The following is a 21,143-nucleotide window of genomic DNA, read 5'->3' on the forward strand; positions in this document are numbered from 1 at the left end:
AACTTCCAGTAGGTCCATTTTTTGCCCTCCACAAGCCTCCGTGCACTTATCTGCATCCAAAACTGGCCGCGTGGTGACTCCTGGGAGGGGCGGGAGGGGCAGGGCCAGCCAGAAGTGGGGTTTGGGGGTTCTCCGAACTGCACAGAATCTTAGCTAGAGGTTCTCACAAACTCCTGTGAACCCCCAGCAGCCCAACCCTGCTTTTAACAGAGTTGTCCATACACAGACAGCCCAGTTTCATCCCTCAGAGCTCCTTTTGGGGGGGATTTTTTTTGGGGAGCTTTTGGGATGGTTTTAAAAAGTGAGTTCTTGCAGAGTTTTAAAACTGTAACAGCTGCTCAAAATATTAAGTGGCATTATTTCCTCATTTGTGTGGGGTTTAAAGAGTAAAGGTTGATTGAATCTCAGCCTCACCTTCCATTCACATAAGAATATAGATATAAAAACTGTTCTCCCAAAAAGTGGATGCTGCTTTGACTGTGCAGCTGAGTATCCTAAATTAAGCAAATATTTTCTTATATTGAAGGCAAATTGCTAGCATGAAGTAAATTCTCCTAAACTGCACATTAATGATGATTAAATATTGATAGGTCAGAAGTGTTGCTTTTCTGACCCTTTCTCTTCCCCTCTTCTCTGTTCTACGGCGTTTGCCTTCAGCATGTTCCTTTAAAAAAAAAAAAAGCACACAGAAAATACCCTCCGCTTGAGGGGGGAAAAACCCATATTTAAAAATTTGCATGCCAGCAGATTTTTTTTTTAAATTTATCCTAATTTGTCAATCTTTCCAAAAAGTTAATTGAATCATTTCCCCCCTCCCCTGAGCCCCATTTCTTTGGTTATGTCTTATCTCCCCAATCCTTGTTTCTCAGATTGTTTGCCCCTCACTCTTCTGATGCTGCATGGTAAGATGAAAACAAAACAATATTTGCTTTTAAGGTTCTCAGATACAGCACCTCACTCAGGTGGGAATTGCTAGCAGAATCGGAGGTCAACCAATGGAGATCCCCTCAGGCAGAGCAGGGCATGGCCAGCCAGGGGAACAAGGGTGGCCCCCATACCGTGGAGAGGATGAATTTGCTAGGAGAGAAGCAGTGAGTACTGTGCTTCGTGTTTGAATAGTTTCTGAAGCAGTCTTGTGTTTCCTTAATTCAATTTTTTTAGTTGCTTCTCTGGTTTTTTTTTTAGCTGCTGCTTTGTCTTTTTCGTACTTCAGCCCTTAAACCTCTGCTTTTTTTGTCCTTCTCTTACTCAGTCTTAGCTCTCATCCTTTTATGCCAGGTTAGGCAACTTATTATTTATCAGCACTAGCCAGCATCTAGGGAGCCTCAGGTTCCTCATTTCTCCTTATGCTCTCAGTGAAGATGGCTCCTCTGAACATGTCTTTCTGAAGCTCTGTCAAACCTCACGCACACCTGAAAGAAGATCAAAAATTACTTGGTTGGTGTGACAGAGTATTGTGACTTTCTACCATTGGAAAGACTTCAGACGAGACTGAAAAGGTTTTTTACTGTTACAAAATAAAAGCCATGCCTGGTTGTGTTCTTTTGTGACGTTTTATTTTTGCAAGCTAATTCCATCGGTGCAAAATCCTGTTTTTAGAGCATGGCTTTCTCATTGACATGCATGTTTGAATGATCATGAGTTCCTCTTTGCCCCTCCCTATATGGTAGGGGTATTTCTCATTCATGTTCCTTACAGGCTTGCTCTCCCCTGCGTCAAAGACTATGACTCGCCTCCACCCAGACGATAGTTTCCAAACATATCAAAGGTGTTATGATAGAGGCATTGTTGCTGGTATTTGTACTCCTTTTTGTTTAGCTGCTGTCTTCTCTAATCAAATAGGTTTTATATATTTTTGAAGTACTGTCAAAAGTTACTTGACTCAGAGATATTAGGACTAAACACACTGCGAGCTGTGAAATGTCAGTCATGCCACTGACCTTTATAAAAGGCAGAACTATTGTTTCTTTCTCATATAAATTCTTTTCAGAATTTGTCATAGCAAGCTAGTGATTTTATACATCTCATTGTCTATTCTTCCCTCACTAAAGGAAGGTAATCCTGAAATATATTATTGTCAGCAATGTGGTATTTTTGTACTTTCCGTTCAATCTCCGAGTCAAAATTTCCTTTTTGATTCCTAAGAAATCAAAGAAATAGTAAGACTCAAATAAAAATACAAAACCTAGACCTGATTTTCAAAAGGAAGAGTTTAAATTCTCAGTATTGCTGACAGTCAATCATATATAATGTAAGGAAGAACAGTTGCTCCCAGTTTTGCTGCTTTGAAGTAAACCTCTAGCCAATTTTGTATTATGTAATATGAATTTAACTGATCCAGTGCAACCTTGTATGATACTGTCATACAAAGAATGGGTAAGAAGGGCATTTGCAAGGCCTGCTACATGCAAAAACATACAGCTTTGTTTAACATAATTTGTGTGGGCAGAAAACTTGCTACAAGTAAGACTGGTAAAATGGGCCCTGAATTTTCTGGACCCATCACCTTACTTCATGCTCTAGGCTGCTATGCCCTATAACTCTAAAATAAAAAGCTTCCAAATTAATTGGGAAATAATGGTTCCCAGGCTGGTGAGGCATGCGCCTTGACAAACAGTGAGGAAATAAGAGATCTTAGGTAGTAGAAAGACCAAAACTTGGTTCATTGATACTGTAGAGGCAGAGTCCAAGTCAGTTGTTGTGTCAGTTTGTGTAGAATGAAAGAAATTAGCTGGTGCAGAATCTTTGGATTAATCAGAAAAATCCATTTGACCTTCTCTTATTACTTTCCTTTCTAAACCTGGCAAGTTATGTTTTCTTCTGTGGTTCTCTCAGCAGCTTCTTTCTTTCGGTAATGTAAGGTAATGTTTTCAGTTTTATCCCTACTACACTGGTAGAGCCAGATCTGAAACAGGGCCAAAGTACTTGGCAACTTAAGTCAGTGAACAAGATAGAGTTATTTCCCCCTTTCTATGCACAGAAGCTGACCAAATGGTTTGTTCAATTTCATTACAGTATTGGTTGCAGGGGTTTCACTCTCTGTTTCACCTAAGGGAGGCTGAGCAAATTAAGAAATTAACGTAGCCCTTTCGTACCACATGGTAGACAACTAAAGCATCAAGAACTGCCTGGCTTCAGCCACTCCTTCTGCCTCTGGCCAGTCTTGATATATTTATACCGTGCTCTGAAAGATAGAATTGAATTCCTCCCTCTCACCTGCAGATTCCCACTGGAGTAAACTCTTGGGTGCTTGTTTTCCTCTATCGCAGCACTTAGCTAAGTCTGTCTCTTCTGCATGCCATTGCCATTGTTAATATTGTGGCCTCAGTGTTTCTTTGCAAGTCTGTCCGTCCTTCCTTCCTTCCTTCCTTCCTTCCTTCCTTCCTTCCTTCCTTCCTTCCTTCCTTCCTTCCTTCCTTCCTTCCTTCCTTTTTACTTATTCGGCTCAAGTCTCACCATTTTAATGGATTTATAGATTCCAAGGGGGTAAGTCTCCTTTTTGAAAGCACATGGAGCATTGTTTTGTTGGTACTGATTCTGAAAACTGTAATGTGCCTATAGAAGAGGCTTCTTAACCATTTGTCCTCCTGATATGTTAGATCAGGGGTGTCAAACTCATGTCGTCACGGCAGCGTCACGTAATGTATTGAGACTTCCCCCCCACCCCACCTTCGCTAAACTGGGAATGGGCATGGCCAGCACATGACACATTCGGTCCATGGGCCGGGAGTTTGACAGCCCTGTGTTAGATCAACTTCCATGAGCTGAGGATTAGGGGAATTAAAGCCGGACACATCTAAAAGACATCAGGTTAAACAAAGTTGCTATAGTCCAGGGGTCTGCAAACTTGGCTCTTTTAAGACTTGTGGACTTAAAAGAGCCAAGTTTGCAGACCCCGGCTATAGTCCACAAGGGTATGAAATACCTTTAATTTGAATAAATATGTATTTTCTTTTAATCATAAATGCACATGAATACAAAATATGAATTAGATGGCTAATAAAAGTATGTGGTGCTGTTTCATCATTACGATTAACTTTTGAAGCCATTGTGCACCATGACACTTAAAAAAACTATTGTCTTTAAGCTATTGTGGCATAAGCTTTTGCAGACTTTAAAATCCATTTCATCAGATTCATAAACTCTTAAGTTGATGAGTACAGCTTATACTTACATGGGTAGAAAAGGAAGAAATGTAAAGCAACAAAATCAGAAAACTGGACTTCTTTTTTTAAAAAAATACAATCTGTGACATTTCCAGTTGAGCTTTACATGTATGTAAAATAAAGTGTTTCTAACTATTAGTTCAGAATACAGGCAATTCTGATTTGGTTGGGACCACCAGCAACTCTGTTTTTAAGCTGAAGTAGATGCTAAATTAAATCATGATTGTGTTTATAATCTTACTTCAGTTTTCCTTCAGTTTACAGACCTCAATAGATTTTTAAATACAAGGATTGGTCACAAAGTTACCATTTCATTACTGTCATAACTGCAAATGGTCACAGAATGAGGCAATCATTAAATGAAGATTACCTGTGACCTTTTATTCTTTTCATAAAGTTTATTCTAACCCATAAAAATATATGCCATGTGACATTGTTTTCATAGCAATAGAGCTAATCATCTTCTAACATTTGAGGAATTCTAGAAAGAGGCCAGCAAGACCAAATATTCCTCTAAAAAAACGTTCACTCTTCCAGTTTTGTAGTTCAAATCAAAGGGAGACTTTCTGCGCTCTCTGTCACTGCGTCTTTTTCTGTTTTTCTCCTTCTGTGCCTTTTCATCTTTAAGCTGAACCTGGAATAATGCTCTGTGCCTTTCTCTAGACACATACACCTGGACATCACGAATATTGCTCCTCACCAGTTTTCCAGATGCCGCGGAATTTGGCTCGACAGCCTTCAGCTCCACCTGTTCATCTGCCAGCCAGCAACCAGCAGGGTCCAGGGCTTTGCTACAACACCAGCTCCACTGAGGACCTCCAAACAGGACATTCATCTGCCTCCCTCATCAAAGCAATCCGAGAGGAGCTTCTCCGCCTCTCTCAGAAACAGACCATTGTACAGAACTTCCACAGCTGATTTGTTCTGTCCTTGCAAATTAGCCAATTATCTGCTTCCTGTGGAAGCTCGACTTGCAGGAAAATCAGCAAGAGCCTGCTGTTCTTCTGTCAGAGGAGTAAACATGTACAATACCAGGGATTCATGAAGCAAGAGAAAAGAACTTTTCAGCTGCAGCTGCAGCAGCGGCCAGAGAGATTTCTGTGAATGATAAAAGTTGGGAAGACTCAGCAAATGTTTGACAGACAACCATCTTTTAAACTTTCCACTTTTAAGCGTTTTGGCATTATAATTGTACTTTGACTTAGGAGTGTTCTTTCGTAATTCTGATCTGGAAATTCATATGCTGCAAAGAAGGCAGTACTACCCTCTAAACGACAGTCATTTGAACATGTGAGCCCTTGATTAAGGGAAAAAAAGGCACTTCAGATTAGTGGTAGTTCCTGAGTGGAAATCTCCGGCTGTTGGTGGGGTGTGGGGGGTTATATACTTCTGACATGTTTCTTTTCACATACAATGCAAGTGGTGTTGTTCCTGTGCAAACAATTACTTTAATTAGACCATAGCGAGACATTTCTTGAAGAAAGGACTTGGGAAACTTGCTAAACCAAGAGAATAATCATTGCTTAATATTGCTTCCAAACGGAGCCAATCTTTGAACTTTTCTTGTTGTTCTTCTGGTGCTGAAGCTTCAAAGTGTCCCTTGATCCTGGTGTTTGCAAATGTAAAACGAAGGCCTTTAAAAAGAGAGAGAGAGAGAGAGAGAGAGAGCAGTATGAAGACACAAACGAAGGATATAATCATTTATTCAGGCTGGGGAAACCATTTAATCCTCTTTTTAGAAAATGTACTTGGCACTAATAAGTTATTGATGGACAAGTAGCAGATGGATCAATAAGTGGAGAGACACATCCAGGGCCATTTCACAAGTGACGCAGAGAACATTAAATGTGCATGATGATGGCATTATTGTACATGAATTATTTTCCTTTGGGCTCCCAAAATCCATGTGGGAAATCTTATCATAGATAATATTTAGCAGACATGTGGGTAGCTCCAGGTTTTTTTGTTTTGTCTTTTCCCTTCCTTTGGAAGTGGATGCTTCTAATCTGAAAGGTTGTAATCATACATGATCGGTGATTTAATGCTTCTTGGTGCTGCCTAGAAAACTGAATATGACTTAGTAGTCATTTTAAAGAGGGTCACTGGACTTACGTACTTTTCTGGATCAAAATATTTGAACATTTCATCCTGAAATGTTTTCTCATATAAGTAAATTTCCTTTTCTTGAAAAATGATTGCAAATATATCAGTATAGACCCGCAGATCCAAAGATGTTTGCTTAAATAGAGGCTTCACTTTCAGGAAGGTTATGTAGCACAGAGGTGTCAAACTCAATTTCATTGAGGGCCGCATCAGGGTTGTGTTTGACTTTTTGGGGCTGGGTGGGTGTAGCCAAGGTGGGCATGGCTAGCTCATCATCACTCGTGTTGAGGGCGCCCACCCAAGGTCCGTTTTCACTGGCAGAGGGTTGCAGGAGGACATTGCAGCCTCCTGAGCTCCGTTTTCGCTGGCAGAGGCACTGCAGGCCAATCCTTCGCTGCTTCCAGGGTAGCCCCGCGGGCCAAATCTAAGCACCCTGCAGGACGGACGTGGCCCACAGGCCTTGAGTTTGACACCCCTGTATAGCAGTTTAAAATGGTTTGTCATAGTGAGCAAATTAGGTACCAGATGTTAATATAAAACTCACTTTCCAGTTGCAGCCTCTCTTGAATTTTATAATGAATGCCTAGGGCGTACTGTACCAGCTTAGACAGAAAGAATGGCATTCTTGCTGAGAAAGAAAATGCATGCTAACAAATCTAAAACTGCTGAAAAGGCATTTGCCTGTAGGATACCTGGTACTGCACATATGGTCCTATGAATTTGTGCATTTTTTTTTACTTTTTTAAAAAAGCATAGCATTTTCAGCACCCCGTGTTTTTAGGTATACCTTTTGAAAACATTCAGTGCACAACTGAATGCGTCCCTTGTAATAGCGCTTGAAGGTACTCTTGAGATCACTTGCGAAAGTTCTTCTAGGATCTGAGATTGAGGCTAAAGTTTGGATGGCTAAGCTATTTGTTCATTTGCCAAAGGTCATAAATGTAGAAATGCTACCTGCTTTTTGTACAAGGATAACATAGTGGGATAACATAATGGTTTGAGATGGGCTGAACAGAAAGCCAGCCTGAATGGTATCATATCACCAGCAGTAGTTCATCATAAGCCACACTCTGTTTGGATCTTAACGGAAGTGAAACTAACAAAATTAAAATGATAAAATTCTATTTTAGAATAACAAAAGCTTAATTTCATCATTAGAAGCAGTCTCTGCATTTGTATGTGCTACTACTGACATAGTGGTACAGGCCATTCAGGCACTAGTTCTTACAGGATTTTAATTTTACTGTTTGTTGTGAGATGTAATTTACTGTCATATGGACATTGCTTTAATTATAACCCACGTAATATGAGTGAAAGTTCTAACTAAATTATTTTATTTGTTGGAGTGTATTTTACTTCTGTTCTTAGAGTAAATTAAAGCTAAAGCAGTGGCATAAAGCGTTGTCTGAGTAGGAGTGTGACATCAGTGCATTTATATTCTTGTGGATGCTAATGAATGGTTTTACGGTGTTACATTTTGCCTACCTGATCCTTGAAATTGCATTTCTATTAGGCAGTTTGTCCCTCATTCAAGAATGTTCTCCAAACGCTGTAGAATCAGCATTGTTACCAGCAGGATTTAAGTTAGTTAGGATCATCTTCCCATAAACCTCAATGGGATTATAGGTACTCCTCTTCAGTTATTGATAGAAATTGAGATCAGCGTCTCCATTGCTAAACAGTGTGATCATAAAGTGCAACATCATGTGACCATGCCAACATGTGATAGTTTTGTAAGTCCCAGTTGCTACCTAGGGGAATCCCACAGGCACATGATTGCCTTTTCTGACTCCCTAGCTTTAGTCTGATGGGATTCATGTCAGATTTAAGCTCAAAGATAGATGAAAAGGTGCGATCTCATTGACTTCCCTTCTTTATTTGCTTATACCTTATAGACAGATTCTTGCCAAAGTAAAGCTACAGCCTTTTCTCAGTCATCCAGGTCAGGGGTCTCCAACCTTGGCAGCTTGAAGCCTGTTGGACTTCAACTCCCAGAATTCCCCAGCCAGGCTTAAAGTTGCCAAGGTTGGAGACCCCTGATCCAGGTCATGGTTGTCCCAAAGGTGCTTTTTCAAGAGGCAACTGGACTTTTTGGTTTTTCTTTGAAGACATTTTGCTTCTCATCCAAGAAGCTTCTTCAGCTTCTTGGATGACAAGCAAAATGTCTTCAAAGAGAAACCAGAAAGTCCAGTTGCCTCTTGAAAAATCACCTTTGGGGCTTCTAACCTAATAGATATATCTGAGAGATTCTAGGATATGGTTATCCTCAAACTTTTCGTCACTCCCCCATCCAATTCAGGACTTTGCAGTCCTTTGTTTTGGACCTTTGTATGGAATGTTCTGCCTCCTCTCTGGAAAGCCATCGAGCTGTTGTCAACATCCCTCCTGCCATACATACACACTCCTTCTCCAGCTGCACATTCCATCACAGGAAGACCTTATCTAAACTTGATTAATGACAGTGCTCATCATGCTGTAATGTGGGCAATTTCCCCATGTACAAAAACACTGAAGAGCTTAATCATGTTTTTTAAAACAATATGAAATGGTGCACCCAAATGTAAAAACCCAGTTTCAAAAAAAAATCCATCGTTAGTGAAAAATGTTTTTTTTTCTGAGGTAGGTGAGTATCACACTTCTGATTTCCTACTGGAGTAGTTCCCCTAATTTCAATAAAAAGAGTTTAGCAAGTTCATCCTGGGTTATTGACACATAAAGAAGCCTAAGAAAATTTGTACTCCATACTTTTCCTTCTCAAATTCCCTCTCTTCTATTTCTCATTTGTTAACTTGAAAATATCAGTTTTAAAATTCAGGGCAACTAGACTGTTTAAAAAGGAAAACAAGAAAAAGATAGGATTGCTTAACTCTGTTAAGCAGAGCTGGCAAGGCGAAAGTAGAGAAAGGCAACTCATGTGCAAATAGCCACTTTGGGCCAATGGTTAAGGCACCAGGCTAGAATAGCAATAACACATACCACTTCATAGTGCCAGACAGACAGCATATTTCCTCACAATTTGGGTCATTTTACCAACTTTGGAAGGATAGAAAGCTGAATCAACCTTAAGGCGATCAGGATCGAACCGCTGGCAGTTGGCAGAGTTAGCCTGCAATACTGAATTCTAACCAGTGCGCCACCACTGGTGACTGGGAGACACCAAGAGACTGAGTTGTAGTCCCATTTTAGGTATGAAAAGCGGCTGGGTAATTTTGGACTAGTCACTACCTCTCAGCTCATCTCCCCACATAGGAGTTGTGGGTAAAATAGGACAAAGAACTATTAGGTATATTCACCGCCTTGCGTTATTTATAAAAATAAAGGTGGGATATAAATAAATAAGCAGAACATGAAAAAGGACAGGCCTCTGATCATACAAGCACCACCATTAACTTGAACATTTTGATCCTTCCTGCAGACACAAACATTAAAATGTGGCAACAACTTTCAAGAGGTTTTAGAGGTAAGAATGCTACCCATGACTGGCTGCACAGGCTGGTGCATTTATTGATGAGCTACCACATTGTCACAGAAAAAAAAAGAAGAGATATATAGTATAACCATTCTTTATTACATATGACAACTCTCTTAAGCATGTCTGACATCCTTCCTGGCTTTTTAGGACTATTTTACGCATGCCACAGTTTTCATAACATAATGGAAAGACTCTGGGTTATTAAACAGCACACACAGTAGGGCCATTGAGAAACGAGGAGGAAGAGAATTGAAACACAATTTGGTTGTTTTGCAAGCACCTTGTTTCAGTGTTGGCTATACTACAGTGTTGATATTCCCCAGAACTGAAAACATTGGAATCCCCAGCAAGCTCTGACTAGTTTACATCATCCCTGGCTCAGATTCAGAAAGGGAAAAAGAAAATAAAACTTTAATTTTGATTCCAGTCATGACCCTGACAAATTATCACCATCTGTGTCAGCAGAAGGAAATGTCAGCTAGCTGACTCTTAAGCCACTTAAGAAAGAGGATAAACGGTCCTTTCAGAGATAGCTGTTCAATTCACAACCAGAAGAAAAGGAAATGCACATTCTTGCTTCATAGGACTGCAAATATTTCTGCAAACCAGAGCAGTGGTTCTCTTGTCCGGGGTTGCCAAATTGGGAGCAGGATTAAAACCATAATGCTCTTCGTGGTCGTTTTGGTAGAAAGCACCAATATCCGTATTCTATACTTCAGCAACTTGAATAGTCTAGGTTATTTTTTCCATCCAACTGCCTTTCAAAAGGCATCAAGAAGTATGAGTTGGTTTTACGTAGCATTGTGCTTCCTAATATTTGGATTCATCAGGCCTGAGCTTGGTCATTTTATCAATGCAGAAGATGATAAGGGTGAGAAACCAGAGACTCCAGCCAACCGCTGCAGCAATCCAACCGTACCCATCCATACCAATCTGGCAACAGGTGGCTGCTTCGGAGCAGAATTCAGGATCTGAGGCACAGAAAGAGTATATTACTGTATATCAGAGGTTGAAAAGCATATGCCTTCAATCACCATAAACTAATAATACCTCAAGAGGCTGTGCAAAATTCCAAATTAATTTTTTAGATGTTTCTTTGAAACTTCTAAACTCTACTGAAATCTCTTTTTAATGGTTTTGCTTAGAAAATCAGGGTTTTAGTAGCTAACGTTTTGTGACATTTTTTTTTGTCTTAAAAAGTTTTATTTTGACATTCTTATCCAATAACATATCCAATAACATATTTAATGTACCCTCATATACGTTTTGTGACATTTTAACAAACTATCTGCAATTAGTTCAGTGATTTATCCAAACCCAGAGAACTGATTTGAGCAAATTCTGATTTGGTTAATTTTAATTAAGTGCCATGTAAATGTAACCAAACCAGAGGTGAAATTCAGCAGGTTCTGGAGAATCGGTAGCGGAAATTTTGAGTAGATCAGAGAACCTGCAAATACCACCTCTGGCTGGCCCCAGGAGTGGGGAGGGAATGGAGGTTTTGCAGTATCCTTCCCCTGCCACGCCCACCAAGCCACGCCCACAGAACCAGTAGGGAAAAATTTTGAATTTCACCCCTGAGCCAAACTATAGCCATCCAGAAAGGTGGGACCAGAATGTTTTGTCTCCAATCCATAGGGAGACAGTGGGTTACTCCATCATTATCTGGGTCAGGGGTCTCCAACCTTGGCAACTTTAAGACTTATGGACTTCAACTCCCAGAATTCCTCAGCCAGCTTTGCTGGGTGTTGAAGTCCACAAGTCTTAAAGTTGCCAAGGTTGGAGACCCCTGATCTGGATGACATTAAACTGGTTAGAGAACTTTCCAAAAGAATTACCAAAAATTCTTCCCAAATTTTCCTGACTTAGAAACTTTCATTTCAAAAATGTGCCTCATCAACTCTGAATACTTACGAGAACATGAAAGGTTGGTAGATTCCACTTCCATATCTAGGAGGGGAAAAACAAAATTGTGTATGAAGGCATATATGAGGTGCAATGACAATAAAGTAAACTAAACTAAACTAACATTTCTAGAGGAAACTCAACTTGTAAATCCACACACTCAACCTTGGAAATACTCTAGTGCAGGGGCCAAAGCAAAGCTGGCTGAGGAACTCTGGGAGTTGAAGTCCACAAGTCTTAAAGTTGCCAAGGTTGGAGACTCCTGCTCTAGTGATCATTTGGTCTTAAGAAGGGATTACTCTTTCTATTATTTAATTTCATGAAGTTCCCCACCAGACAGCTAAGATCTATTGCATTGCCCATGTAACACTTTAAATTCTATTTCTTTTTTAATCCCTAAAATGATCCTGCAAGAGAAACCATCAGCTCCCTGGCCTGTTTAAAGATGAGAAGAAAGACCAGAGGAATTCAGTAGGGGGTGGAGGATGGGGATAGGCCCACAGGTTGGTATTACAGACTTAAATTCCCAGCCAGCACTAACATTTATGTAAGACCATAGATTACGCGTAGAAAATCTTTTGACTGCTGCATCTAACTTTATCATTTAGGGAGATTTTGAGGGTTGCAGTAGGTAGGTAGGCAGGGAGGGATTTTTTTAAGTTCTTATTTTCTTGGGAGCTTGTGGGTTTCCTTTTTTATTTTACCATGTTATTTTTATATTAGGGCTTACACAAAAGTCTGCTTCCTACTGTTTCCTCTGCTGAATGGCAAGAGACATCCCACCAGATGTTAGCAATGGAGGTTAAAAGTGGCTTCAGGACTATCGGAAAGGGGCATATTTGGGGCCAGGTTGTTCACCTCAGGCTAAATGGCATAGGATTATAGAGTGCAGGGCTGTACAATGATCCAGATTTTGGGGGGGAGGGATTTTGAATTTGTGTATATATGCATGTTTCACCAGTCTAAAACTCCTTAAACAAAATTGGAAAGTCAGACTTGAAACTGAAATAGAAGGGTGAACTCAGACAAAGATGTAGCTTGTTTAAAAAGAATTGCCAACAATGCAGACTCCAAATCACCTTTTCTTTCTGAATCTAGGTCATCCTAAATCACTAATACAAGGATGTTTATGACAAATTGTACATTTTAATGGCCTTTTAGGCTAGTGAAACTCTTTCCCTTCTTCTACCTTACTTATTTCATCAGCGCTGGCTGGCTGAGATTTTTCTCCATGCTTTTTCCTTCAACCTGCTATCTGAACAAAACTTAGCAAGAACGTTATTCAGACAAAGCACACAGCCTGCCACTGAGCTAGACTTCCATTATATTTGACAGTATTTTGATGTCATCTCTTCATTTTCATTAACAAATGCCTCCCACAGAATGCAAGTTCTTAAATTCTTTTGCAGCCAACTGTAAACAGTATTTTCAGTACCATGCCTTTGCACCTCCAAATTCCAACTGAGATATATTTTGCTCTTTATGAATTAAAAATATGAGAAAAATGACCTAGTCCAAAAAAAAACTTCCTCCTCTTCCTCCTCCTCCTTCAAAGTTTCTGGATTTCAAAAGTATTTCCGTAATATTGGAGGCTGTCTTAGGCACTTAAGAGATCTAGGTACTGCATCTTCTAATTTCTGTTCAGGTTTGGCTGTAAATGAAGGCAGCATTCATAGGAATCTTCAGCTGTTAAATGACTATTTTAATCACTCATTTGCTTAGGAGGTATATCAGATCTACCTGCCCTAGAACTGAGATTATTTAAAAACCAATGAAAAATCTTTTCCTAGCAGCTCCCTATTATCCCACTGCATGCCTTTCTTTTTCTTTCTTCCCTGGCTTTTCCTATCCCAGGGTCTGACAATGTGATCAAACGAACACACTCCTCTGAATTAAGCTTTTTTTCTCCATTATTCTGCATGTCTTCTGCCAAGCCTCAATTTTATGATATGAGTCAAGAGTATAGCCTCTTTTGCTCTCAACGCTTTCCCTTTACAGTCAAGAGGGAAAAAAAAACATTGCTGGGTATTCCCTTAGTTAACCTAGTATGAATTTTCTTCAGAATGAAAAAATGTAATACTTTTCTCCCTTAGAAGCTGGGTTTTTTTTTCAAATTAGTATTTGAAGCTAGAAATAATTTTCAGACAACATTCACCTAAGAGAAAGAAAGAAAACAACAGCAGCAGCAGCAGCACATTTCTAAACACAGCACAGTTATTTTGTAAAAAGTCTCTCCCAAACTCTTATTTCAAAAGGTTCTAAATATGCCATATTCATGCTAATCTCCTAAGCGCAGTGCTAACTATGATAAACCATGAGAGGATTGGTCACCTTTTGAAAATGTGTTCTGGAAAGCTGAAGAGAGCAAAAGAATAGAGAAGGCAATACAGATCAATGGCTCCATTTCAGGAGTTGGGATCCCAGCAGCAACTGTCGTCCTAATGAGTCCCAAAGCTACCAACATCAACCAGCAGTAGAAGGGGAGGACTCAAATGTTGAATCCGGATCTGTGGGTGGAGAAAGTTAATTCCTGCTATGCCTGGACACCTTGAATTCACCTGTAGCCAAAGAGTTTAATTCAAGCAAAACCTCTCCCTGAGGCTGTGCAAGAGTTACAAGGAAGTATGAGGCAGGCAGGAAAGTTAATAACAACAGAATATTCACATTTGTGGCAGTTCTATTTGCACGGGTGGATTTTTAAGGACACGTTGCATTCATTTTGTTGTATCGATTAAAAGGGCATATAAGAAGGAAGGAAGGAACTGGGTTTTGGATGTTTTTAAAAGAGGAGGCCAATTATCCTGGCCCCTACACAGGGAAAGGACCAGGGGTGGGTTCTACTTACCTTTACTACCGGTTCGCATCATGCCCACGCACGCTTGCTCAGCTCGTGCATGCGCGCACTCTTTTGCGCATGTGCAGAAGAGTTTTGATGATGTTTGGGTCAGTGGGCAGAGCCTCCCGCCGGTTTTACTACCGGTTCTATAGAATCAGTGCGAACTGGGGGCAACCCACCACTGGAAAGGACCCCAATTTAGCCTATGAAATGATCAAATGGGTTCTAGTTTTTATTTAAGACAACAATATTAATCAGTTAAAAGCTATCGTGAACTATGTCGGCATTTCAGATTTTTCCATACATTCCTGATTATTGGACAACTAACTTCAGTCAAGAAAAATTGCCATAGCTAAGGGGCAGCAAGAAGATTCGGGGGGGGGGGGGGAACGGAAGGACAACTTAAATAAACCTTTTGCTCCTGGCAGCTTAGCATTTTAGAAAGAGCCTGATGGAGTATTACCTACTAGCTACATTTAAACGCCATCCTTCCTTACTGAATTCACCAGTGACTGTGCTTGCTTGATATATTAAATCATAGAATCATAGGGCTGAAAGGAACCTTGGAGATCTTCTAGTCCAATACCCCACCCAACCCAAGGCAGGAGTACTTATACCACTGCAGACAAATCATTTATTTTTTTTAAACAATGATACTTATTTAAAAAATTGGGTTCTTTTTCCTCCTAAATTCAGCTAAAGCAGGGGTGTCAACCTCAAGGTTGCAGTGCAGTGTCCTAGGGACATGTGATCACCTTTTGTGGCCTTCTAATAAGCAAAGTCAATGGGGAAGCCAGATTCACTTAACGACCGGGTTACTAACTTAATTTCAGTGATTCACTTAACAACTGTGGCCAGAAAAGTCATAAAACGGGGCAAAAAAACTCACCTAACAAATATTTTCCTTAACAACAGAAATGTTGGGCCCAGCTGTGGTCGTATGTTGAGGACTACATTTACCCTCTGTGGCATGTTTTGTTTTTTTTCAAGTATGGATCCAATCTGCTTACATTACATGAGCAAATATTTAACTGTAAATCAAGGCAGAAGAACAAGAACATGTAAATCTAGCTTTTCACCTAATCAAGGTTGCTTTAAGTTTCAAAATTCACAATGCTTGTGACAGCCTCCACCTGACTCCAGAGCGTTATTCTTGTTAGATCTGCCTTTTTGTTTGTTGATATTGTGGCTGGATGAGGATGGTTTGTTCTCCTCTTCCCATGCAGGACACAGTGTCATATTTACACAGCAGTCAAACGGCTAACTGAATGCCACAAAAATAACATTCTTCTTTGAAGCCAGGATCCCTTGATTCCTGGTCTTGTTTTCCAAATAGCCTCCTGTTTTTAATATATACATGCGCACATTCCTATTTGCTAGAAATAAAAATATTTGAAACATTGGGTTTCATCAAAATTCAAAATGCCAATTCAAATGTATATTTCTATTTTTTCCCCCCTGATAATCTTGATTTTTCTCTTGATTTGGCAGTAACATTTGGTATGTTACTTCTCTTGAGTAGTAATATACTCCACACATTGCCAAAAGTGAGGAGGAAGAGAGGGGAGCAACTTTTTTTATATATAAAAAGTTTTTTATTTTATAGAAAAGCATACATTTAAAACAACAGTAATTCCTTCCGTGTGACGTCTCAGTTTTTTCTTCCTGGCTCCATCATTTTATTGTTTCTTCTTTCTTCACCTCAGTTTAAACTATCACCATTTTTCCACAAATACATTATTATCATTTTCTTACATAATTATCCATTGCTTATCTGTACCTTTCTTCTAACCAATGGTAAAATTTATCCCATATCTTAAAATATTCTGAATCCTCTCTTTCTTTAATCATCAAATGAATCTGTTCATTTCTGCACAATCTAAAATTTTTCTAATAATTTCTCCTTTCAGGGGTATTTTCTCTGCTTTCCAATTTTGCGCAAAGACAATTCTTGGTGCTGTAATTACCTGTATAATCAAATAAATATTTTCTTTACTGATTTTCTTTGGTAGAATCTCCAATAAAGAACAACTTTGGTTTTGAGTCAATGTGTTGTTGGGTCATTTCTTCTAACCAACCCTTTATTTTCTCCCAATAGTTTTTGGCTTCCGGGCATGTCCACCACGTATGATAATAAGATCCTGGTAACTGATGACATTTCCAACATTTAGCTGATTTATCTTTAAACATTTTTGCCAGTTTCTCAGGTGGCATATGCCATCTATAAAACATTTTGTATTGATTTGCTTTATATGCAGTGGACATGGTTAATTTAGAATTCCACTCCCATAACTGTTGCTATTTGTCTAGATCTATTGAATATCCAAAATTCAATTTTCTAAGCATCTTCTAAGGAACTAAAGAGGGGTACCAGTTTGCCTGATTCATATATTCAGATGAAAAATTAGAAACAATAATAAGATTAAGTCAACCAGCAGTGGTCTCACATTATGTTACTACTGGTTCGCCTTGCGCGCGCACGCTTGCTTTGTGTGCATGCGTGCCTGGGTCACATAAACCTGCCTTCTGCACATGCGTCCAGCCTTCCATGCATGCACTTTGCTCAAACGTGCACCTTCCCCACATGCGCCCAGCTTCAAAAACATGCCTAAATAGCATGGCATAGAGCTGGGATCGGTGGGCGGGCCCACCCACGATTTCTGCTACTAGTTCGGGTGAACCGGTCCAAACCAGCTGAATACCATCTCTGAAATAAACTCTATCCCAATCTGATTATCTCTTGATTTGTTGAACTTCATTTCCCAACATCACTTCGGTCCCAGTTTGAACATTGATGGGGAAGCTTTAATTTCTTTCTCCAACTCTTGAGTGAAACAGTTTACAGGTAGTCCTCGATTTACAACCACATTTGAGCCCAAAATTTCTGTTGTTAAGTAAGGCATTTGTTAAGTGAGTTTTGCCCCATTTTATGACCTTTCTTGCCGCAGTTGTTAAGTGCATCACTGCAGTTGATGTGTTAGTAACCTAGTTGTTAAGTGAATCTCGTTTCCCCTATTGACTTTGCTTGTCAGAAGGTTGCAATCACATGACCTTGGGACACAGCAACTGTCCTAAGTATGAAGCAGTTGCCAAGTATCTGAATTTTGATTATGGGGATGCTGCAAAGGTCATAACTGTGAAAAACAATCATAAATCCCTTTTTTCAGTGCTGTTGTAACTTCGAATGGTTTCCAAATGAACTGTTGTAAATTGAGGATTACCTGTACACTGTGTTAGCTGTACCCATGTTAAGAGTTGTTATCTTTTAAACTAGTAGCCACGGTGTGTAAAATCAGTACATTGTTACCCTTTAGATAAGAACTAGTCAGATGACCAGGAGTAGATAGGACCTGGGCAGCATTTATTGGCTGCTTCATCCAAGGTGGAGACTCCTTGCACATTCTTGTCCACAAATGTCCATAGGGAGGGTCACAATCTCACGTTGATGGCTACAGTAATGCAATCAAAGCCCACAGAGAGTCCTTGACTTATGAACACAATTGAGCCCAACATTTCTGTAATGTATTAGTGAACTTTGAGAGGGAATTTTGGGCGGGAAAATTGCACGTTGCTGATTGGTTGAAGCCTCAACCAAAAGAGTATTTAAAGAGGGGTTTTTGCCGGTTGTGTTCGCTGGGGTCACAATAAACTAAAGAGCTGTTGTCACTCATTGGTCTCCTGCCTCGTCATTGCCCGAACTTAACATTGGCGACGAGGATGGGATGTTGAGGCAGTGAGATTGGAAAAAAGAGCTGACGGAACCAGGAATTCAAAAACCCAGCCAGTTCTCGAAGGCGGAAAATAGCGATGTCCAGCTACACGCCGCCAGCGCCATTTGACCCAGCAAAGGAGAAATGGGGGTCGTACGTGGCTCGCTTCGAGTGTTTCCTCGAAGCAAACTAACTACAGGGAGTCTCGGACAATCGGAAGCAAGCATACTTCCTGAGCCACTGCGGTCCAGAGGTCTTCGATACGGCGTAGTCACTCTCAGAGCCAACGCCGGTACAATCAGTACCGTGGCAGACACTACAAACAACACTTCGCGCGCACTACGCACCGGTACCCTCAAAGTTCGTCCAACGTTTCGAATTGAGGCAACGGGTAAAGCGAGAAGGCGAATCAATAAGTGTGTACATGGCCGCGTTGAGGAAAGCTGCAAACCACTGTGAGTACAGAGATTTGGAGGATTCCTTACTCGACTCGACACGACTAGAGAAGAAAATATTTACCCAAGTCTACATTGAAGGGGTGCAGTGCCCAATGAAAGTAGACACTGGGTCGTCAATCACAATTATGTCCTGGGACACCATCGTGAGAGACTTGCCAGCGATCGCAAAACATCAGCTACAAACCCAGAAGCTGAGAGTGCAGGACTACCAAGGGAATCGGATCCCTGTTCGAGGAGTCACATCCGTCCAAGTCAAATATGGACAATTCAAAAAGACCCTGCCAATCACCATAGTATACGGAACTCTACCGAGCTTGCTAGGGCTGGACTGGTTCCGAGCTTTGGGCATGGGAGTGACCGGGGTCCACAGGAGCGACGTCATCCTCAGAGACGAACTACTGAAGGAGTTCGAGGACGTATTCAAGGATTGCCTGGGCAAGTACGTGGGGACCCCTATTTCTTTCAACCTTGACCCCCAAGTCGCTCCCATCCGGTTAAAGGCTAGGAGGGTTCCGTTCGCCCTAAAGCCCAAAATTGACCGAGAATTAGACAAGCTAGTAAGCCAGGGAATACTAGTCCCCGTCGATCATGCAAAATGGGAGACACCCATAGTAACCCCAGTCAAACCGGACGGATCGGTCCGGATTTGCGCTGACTACAAAGCAATGCTTAACAAAGCATTGCAGAAAAGTGCATACCCCGTTCCAGTGGTGCAACATTTGCTACACTCATTAGGGCAAGGGCAGGTCTTCGCCAAACTCGATTTGGCCCAAGCCTACCAGCAGCTACCTGTAGATAGCAGCACAGCTGAGGCGCAGACAATTGTCACACACCGCGGGGCTTTCAAATGTACGCGACTCCAGTTCGGAGTTAGCATAGCCCCAGGGCTCTTCCAGAACCTAATGGAGCGATTATTACAGGGCCTGCCAGGAGTGGTACCATACTTCGACAATGTATTGGTATCAGCTGAAAACTTAGAGGAACTCAGGGTAAAACTAAGGAAGGTGTTGGGCATTTTTAGGTCTGCGGGGCTTAAAGTTAAGCTCAACAAATGCCACATTGGGGTGAAATCTGTAGAATTCCTAGGATACCGAATAGACAGGGAAGGGATCCACCCCACGGAGAGCAAGGTACGGGCCATTAGAAAGGCCCCAGCCCCCAAAAATAAAACAGAATTACAGGCATTCTTGGGGCTTGTTAATTTCTATGCGGTATTCTTGAAGAATAAAGCAACAGTAGCCGAACCGCTACATAAGTTGCTAGCAAAGAAAGCTGTGTGGTCCTGGGGCAGAGAAGAGGCTAGGGCATTTGAGGGGGTAAAAAACCTTTTGTCCAGCGATAGCCTCCTCATCCAGTACAATGGCACGTTGCCACTAGTGCTAGTTTGCGATGCTTCACCATATGGGGTGGGGGTGGTGCTCAGCCATAGGTTACCGAATGGAACAGAAGCCCCTATAGCGTATTATTCCTGGACGATGTCCTCTGTGGAAAGGAACTACAGCCAGTTAGATAGGGAAGCGTTGGCCATAGTCATAGGTGAAGAAATTCCACGAATACTTGTTCGGGCGAGATTTCGAGATAGTCACGGACCACAGACCCCTTCTAGGGCTCTTAGCGGGTGACTGCCCAACACCCGTGGCACTTTCTTCCAGGCTGACCCGATGGACTATTTTCCTAGCGGCATACTCCTACAAATTGCTCCACCGCCCAGGAAAAGACTTAGGGCATGCGGACGCTCTGAGCAGATGCCATTTACCAGAGACAATTGAAGACCCCACCCCGGGGACACCCGTCTTGCTAATTGACTCTTTGGATTCTGGCCCAGTCACATCCAAGCAGGTGGCTAGGGCATCTTACAGGGACATTACAATACGGACTGTAATCGGTTGGGTGCTGTTGCGATATTATGCCATATGAACCCCTTTATGAAACTGTTTATAAAATTACTTATGTGCAAATATAAGCATGAGCAAGAAATTGCTTATGTGCAAAAATATCAGCATAGGTAAGTCTGGCTAATTGTTATCATGTAAGCAGAAATCTGTTTGATGCCAAGGTTACAAAGATGTTTGCCAGTAAATGTAGCAACACCTATGAGATAGCCACAGAACATTCCTTCTCTGATAAGGTCAACTTCACAGAGCTTCAAAAGAAGTTTGCTCCTACACACAATTATATGAGATTTATTAGTATGTAGTCAGGATGTCTCAAGATGTATTTCTGTTTGCTGTACCACGTAGGCAAAAAGCGGAGAACAAAGAACCACTTCATGGTAAAACTCCTCCCAAGAATCATGATCTTTCTCCCAAAATCATAGGCTTGTGGATGTGCTTGTAGTCACGTGTTCACGTGTTGAATATATGCTAATATGTAACCACCCCTGCTTACCTTCTGTAACCCACCCCTAACCCCTAATCTTAATAAAAGGGTTGTTTCGAGCTAGCTCGGGGCTCGCTCACCCCCAGGAGAATTGGACTCTGCTTATTCATTTCT

General features: G+C 41.0%; 2 protein-coding genes across 5 annotated transcripts in view; one reads left to right on the top strand and one right to left on the bottom strand.

Moving 5' to 3' along the window:
- KIAA1549 (KIAA1549 ortholog) overlaps positions 1-7,729 on the top strand; it is a 160,718-nt gene extending 152,989 nt beyond the window's left edge. For all 4 annotated transcript variants that reach the window (XM_058189915.1, XM_058189916.1, XM_058189918.1 and 1 more), the window contains exons 19-20: positions 937-1,091; positions 4,830-7,729. In XM_058189915.1, coding sequence (XP_058045898.1) covers positions 937-1,091; positions 4,830-5,084 — 410 coding nt within the window. In that variant the 3' untranslated portion in view covers positions 5,085-7,729. The remainder of the gene's footprint in view (positions 1-936; positions 1,092-4,829) is intronic.
- A 2,713-nt stretch (positions 7,730-10,442) lies between these two features.
- TMEM213 (transmembrane protein 213) lies at positions 10,443-14,052 on the bottom strand. The gene is made up of 3 exons (XM_058189934.1): positions 13,978-14,052; positions 11,656-11,691; positions 10,443-10,712 (listed from the first exon to the last, which is right to left on the bottom strand). The coding sequence occupies exons 1-3, from the start codon at positions 14,048-14,050 to the stop codon at positions 10,552-10,554; spliced, it is 270 nt and encodes an 89-aa protein (XP_058045917.1). The 5' UTR covers positions 14,051-14,052; the 3' UTR covers positions 10,443-10,551.
- Positions 14,053-21,143: the final 7,091 nt, after the last annotated feature.

The sequence above is a fragment of the Ahaetulla prasina genome, chromosome 7 (genome assembly GCF_028640845.1).
Source record: "Ahaetulla prasina isolate Xishuangbanna chromosome 7, ASM2864084v1, whole genome shotgun sequence".
Lineage (NCBI taxonomy): Eukaryota > Metazoa > Chordata > Lepidosauria > Squamata > Colubridae > Ahaetulla > Ahaetulla prasina.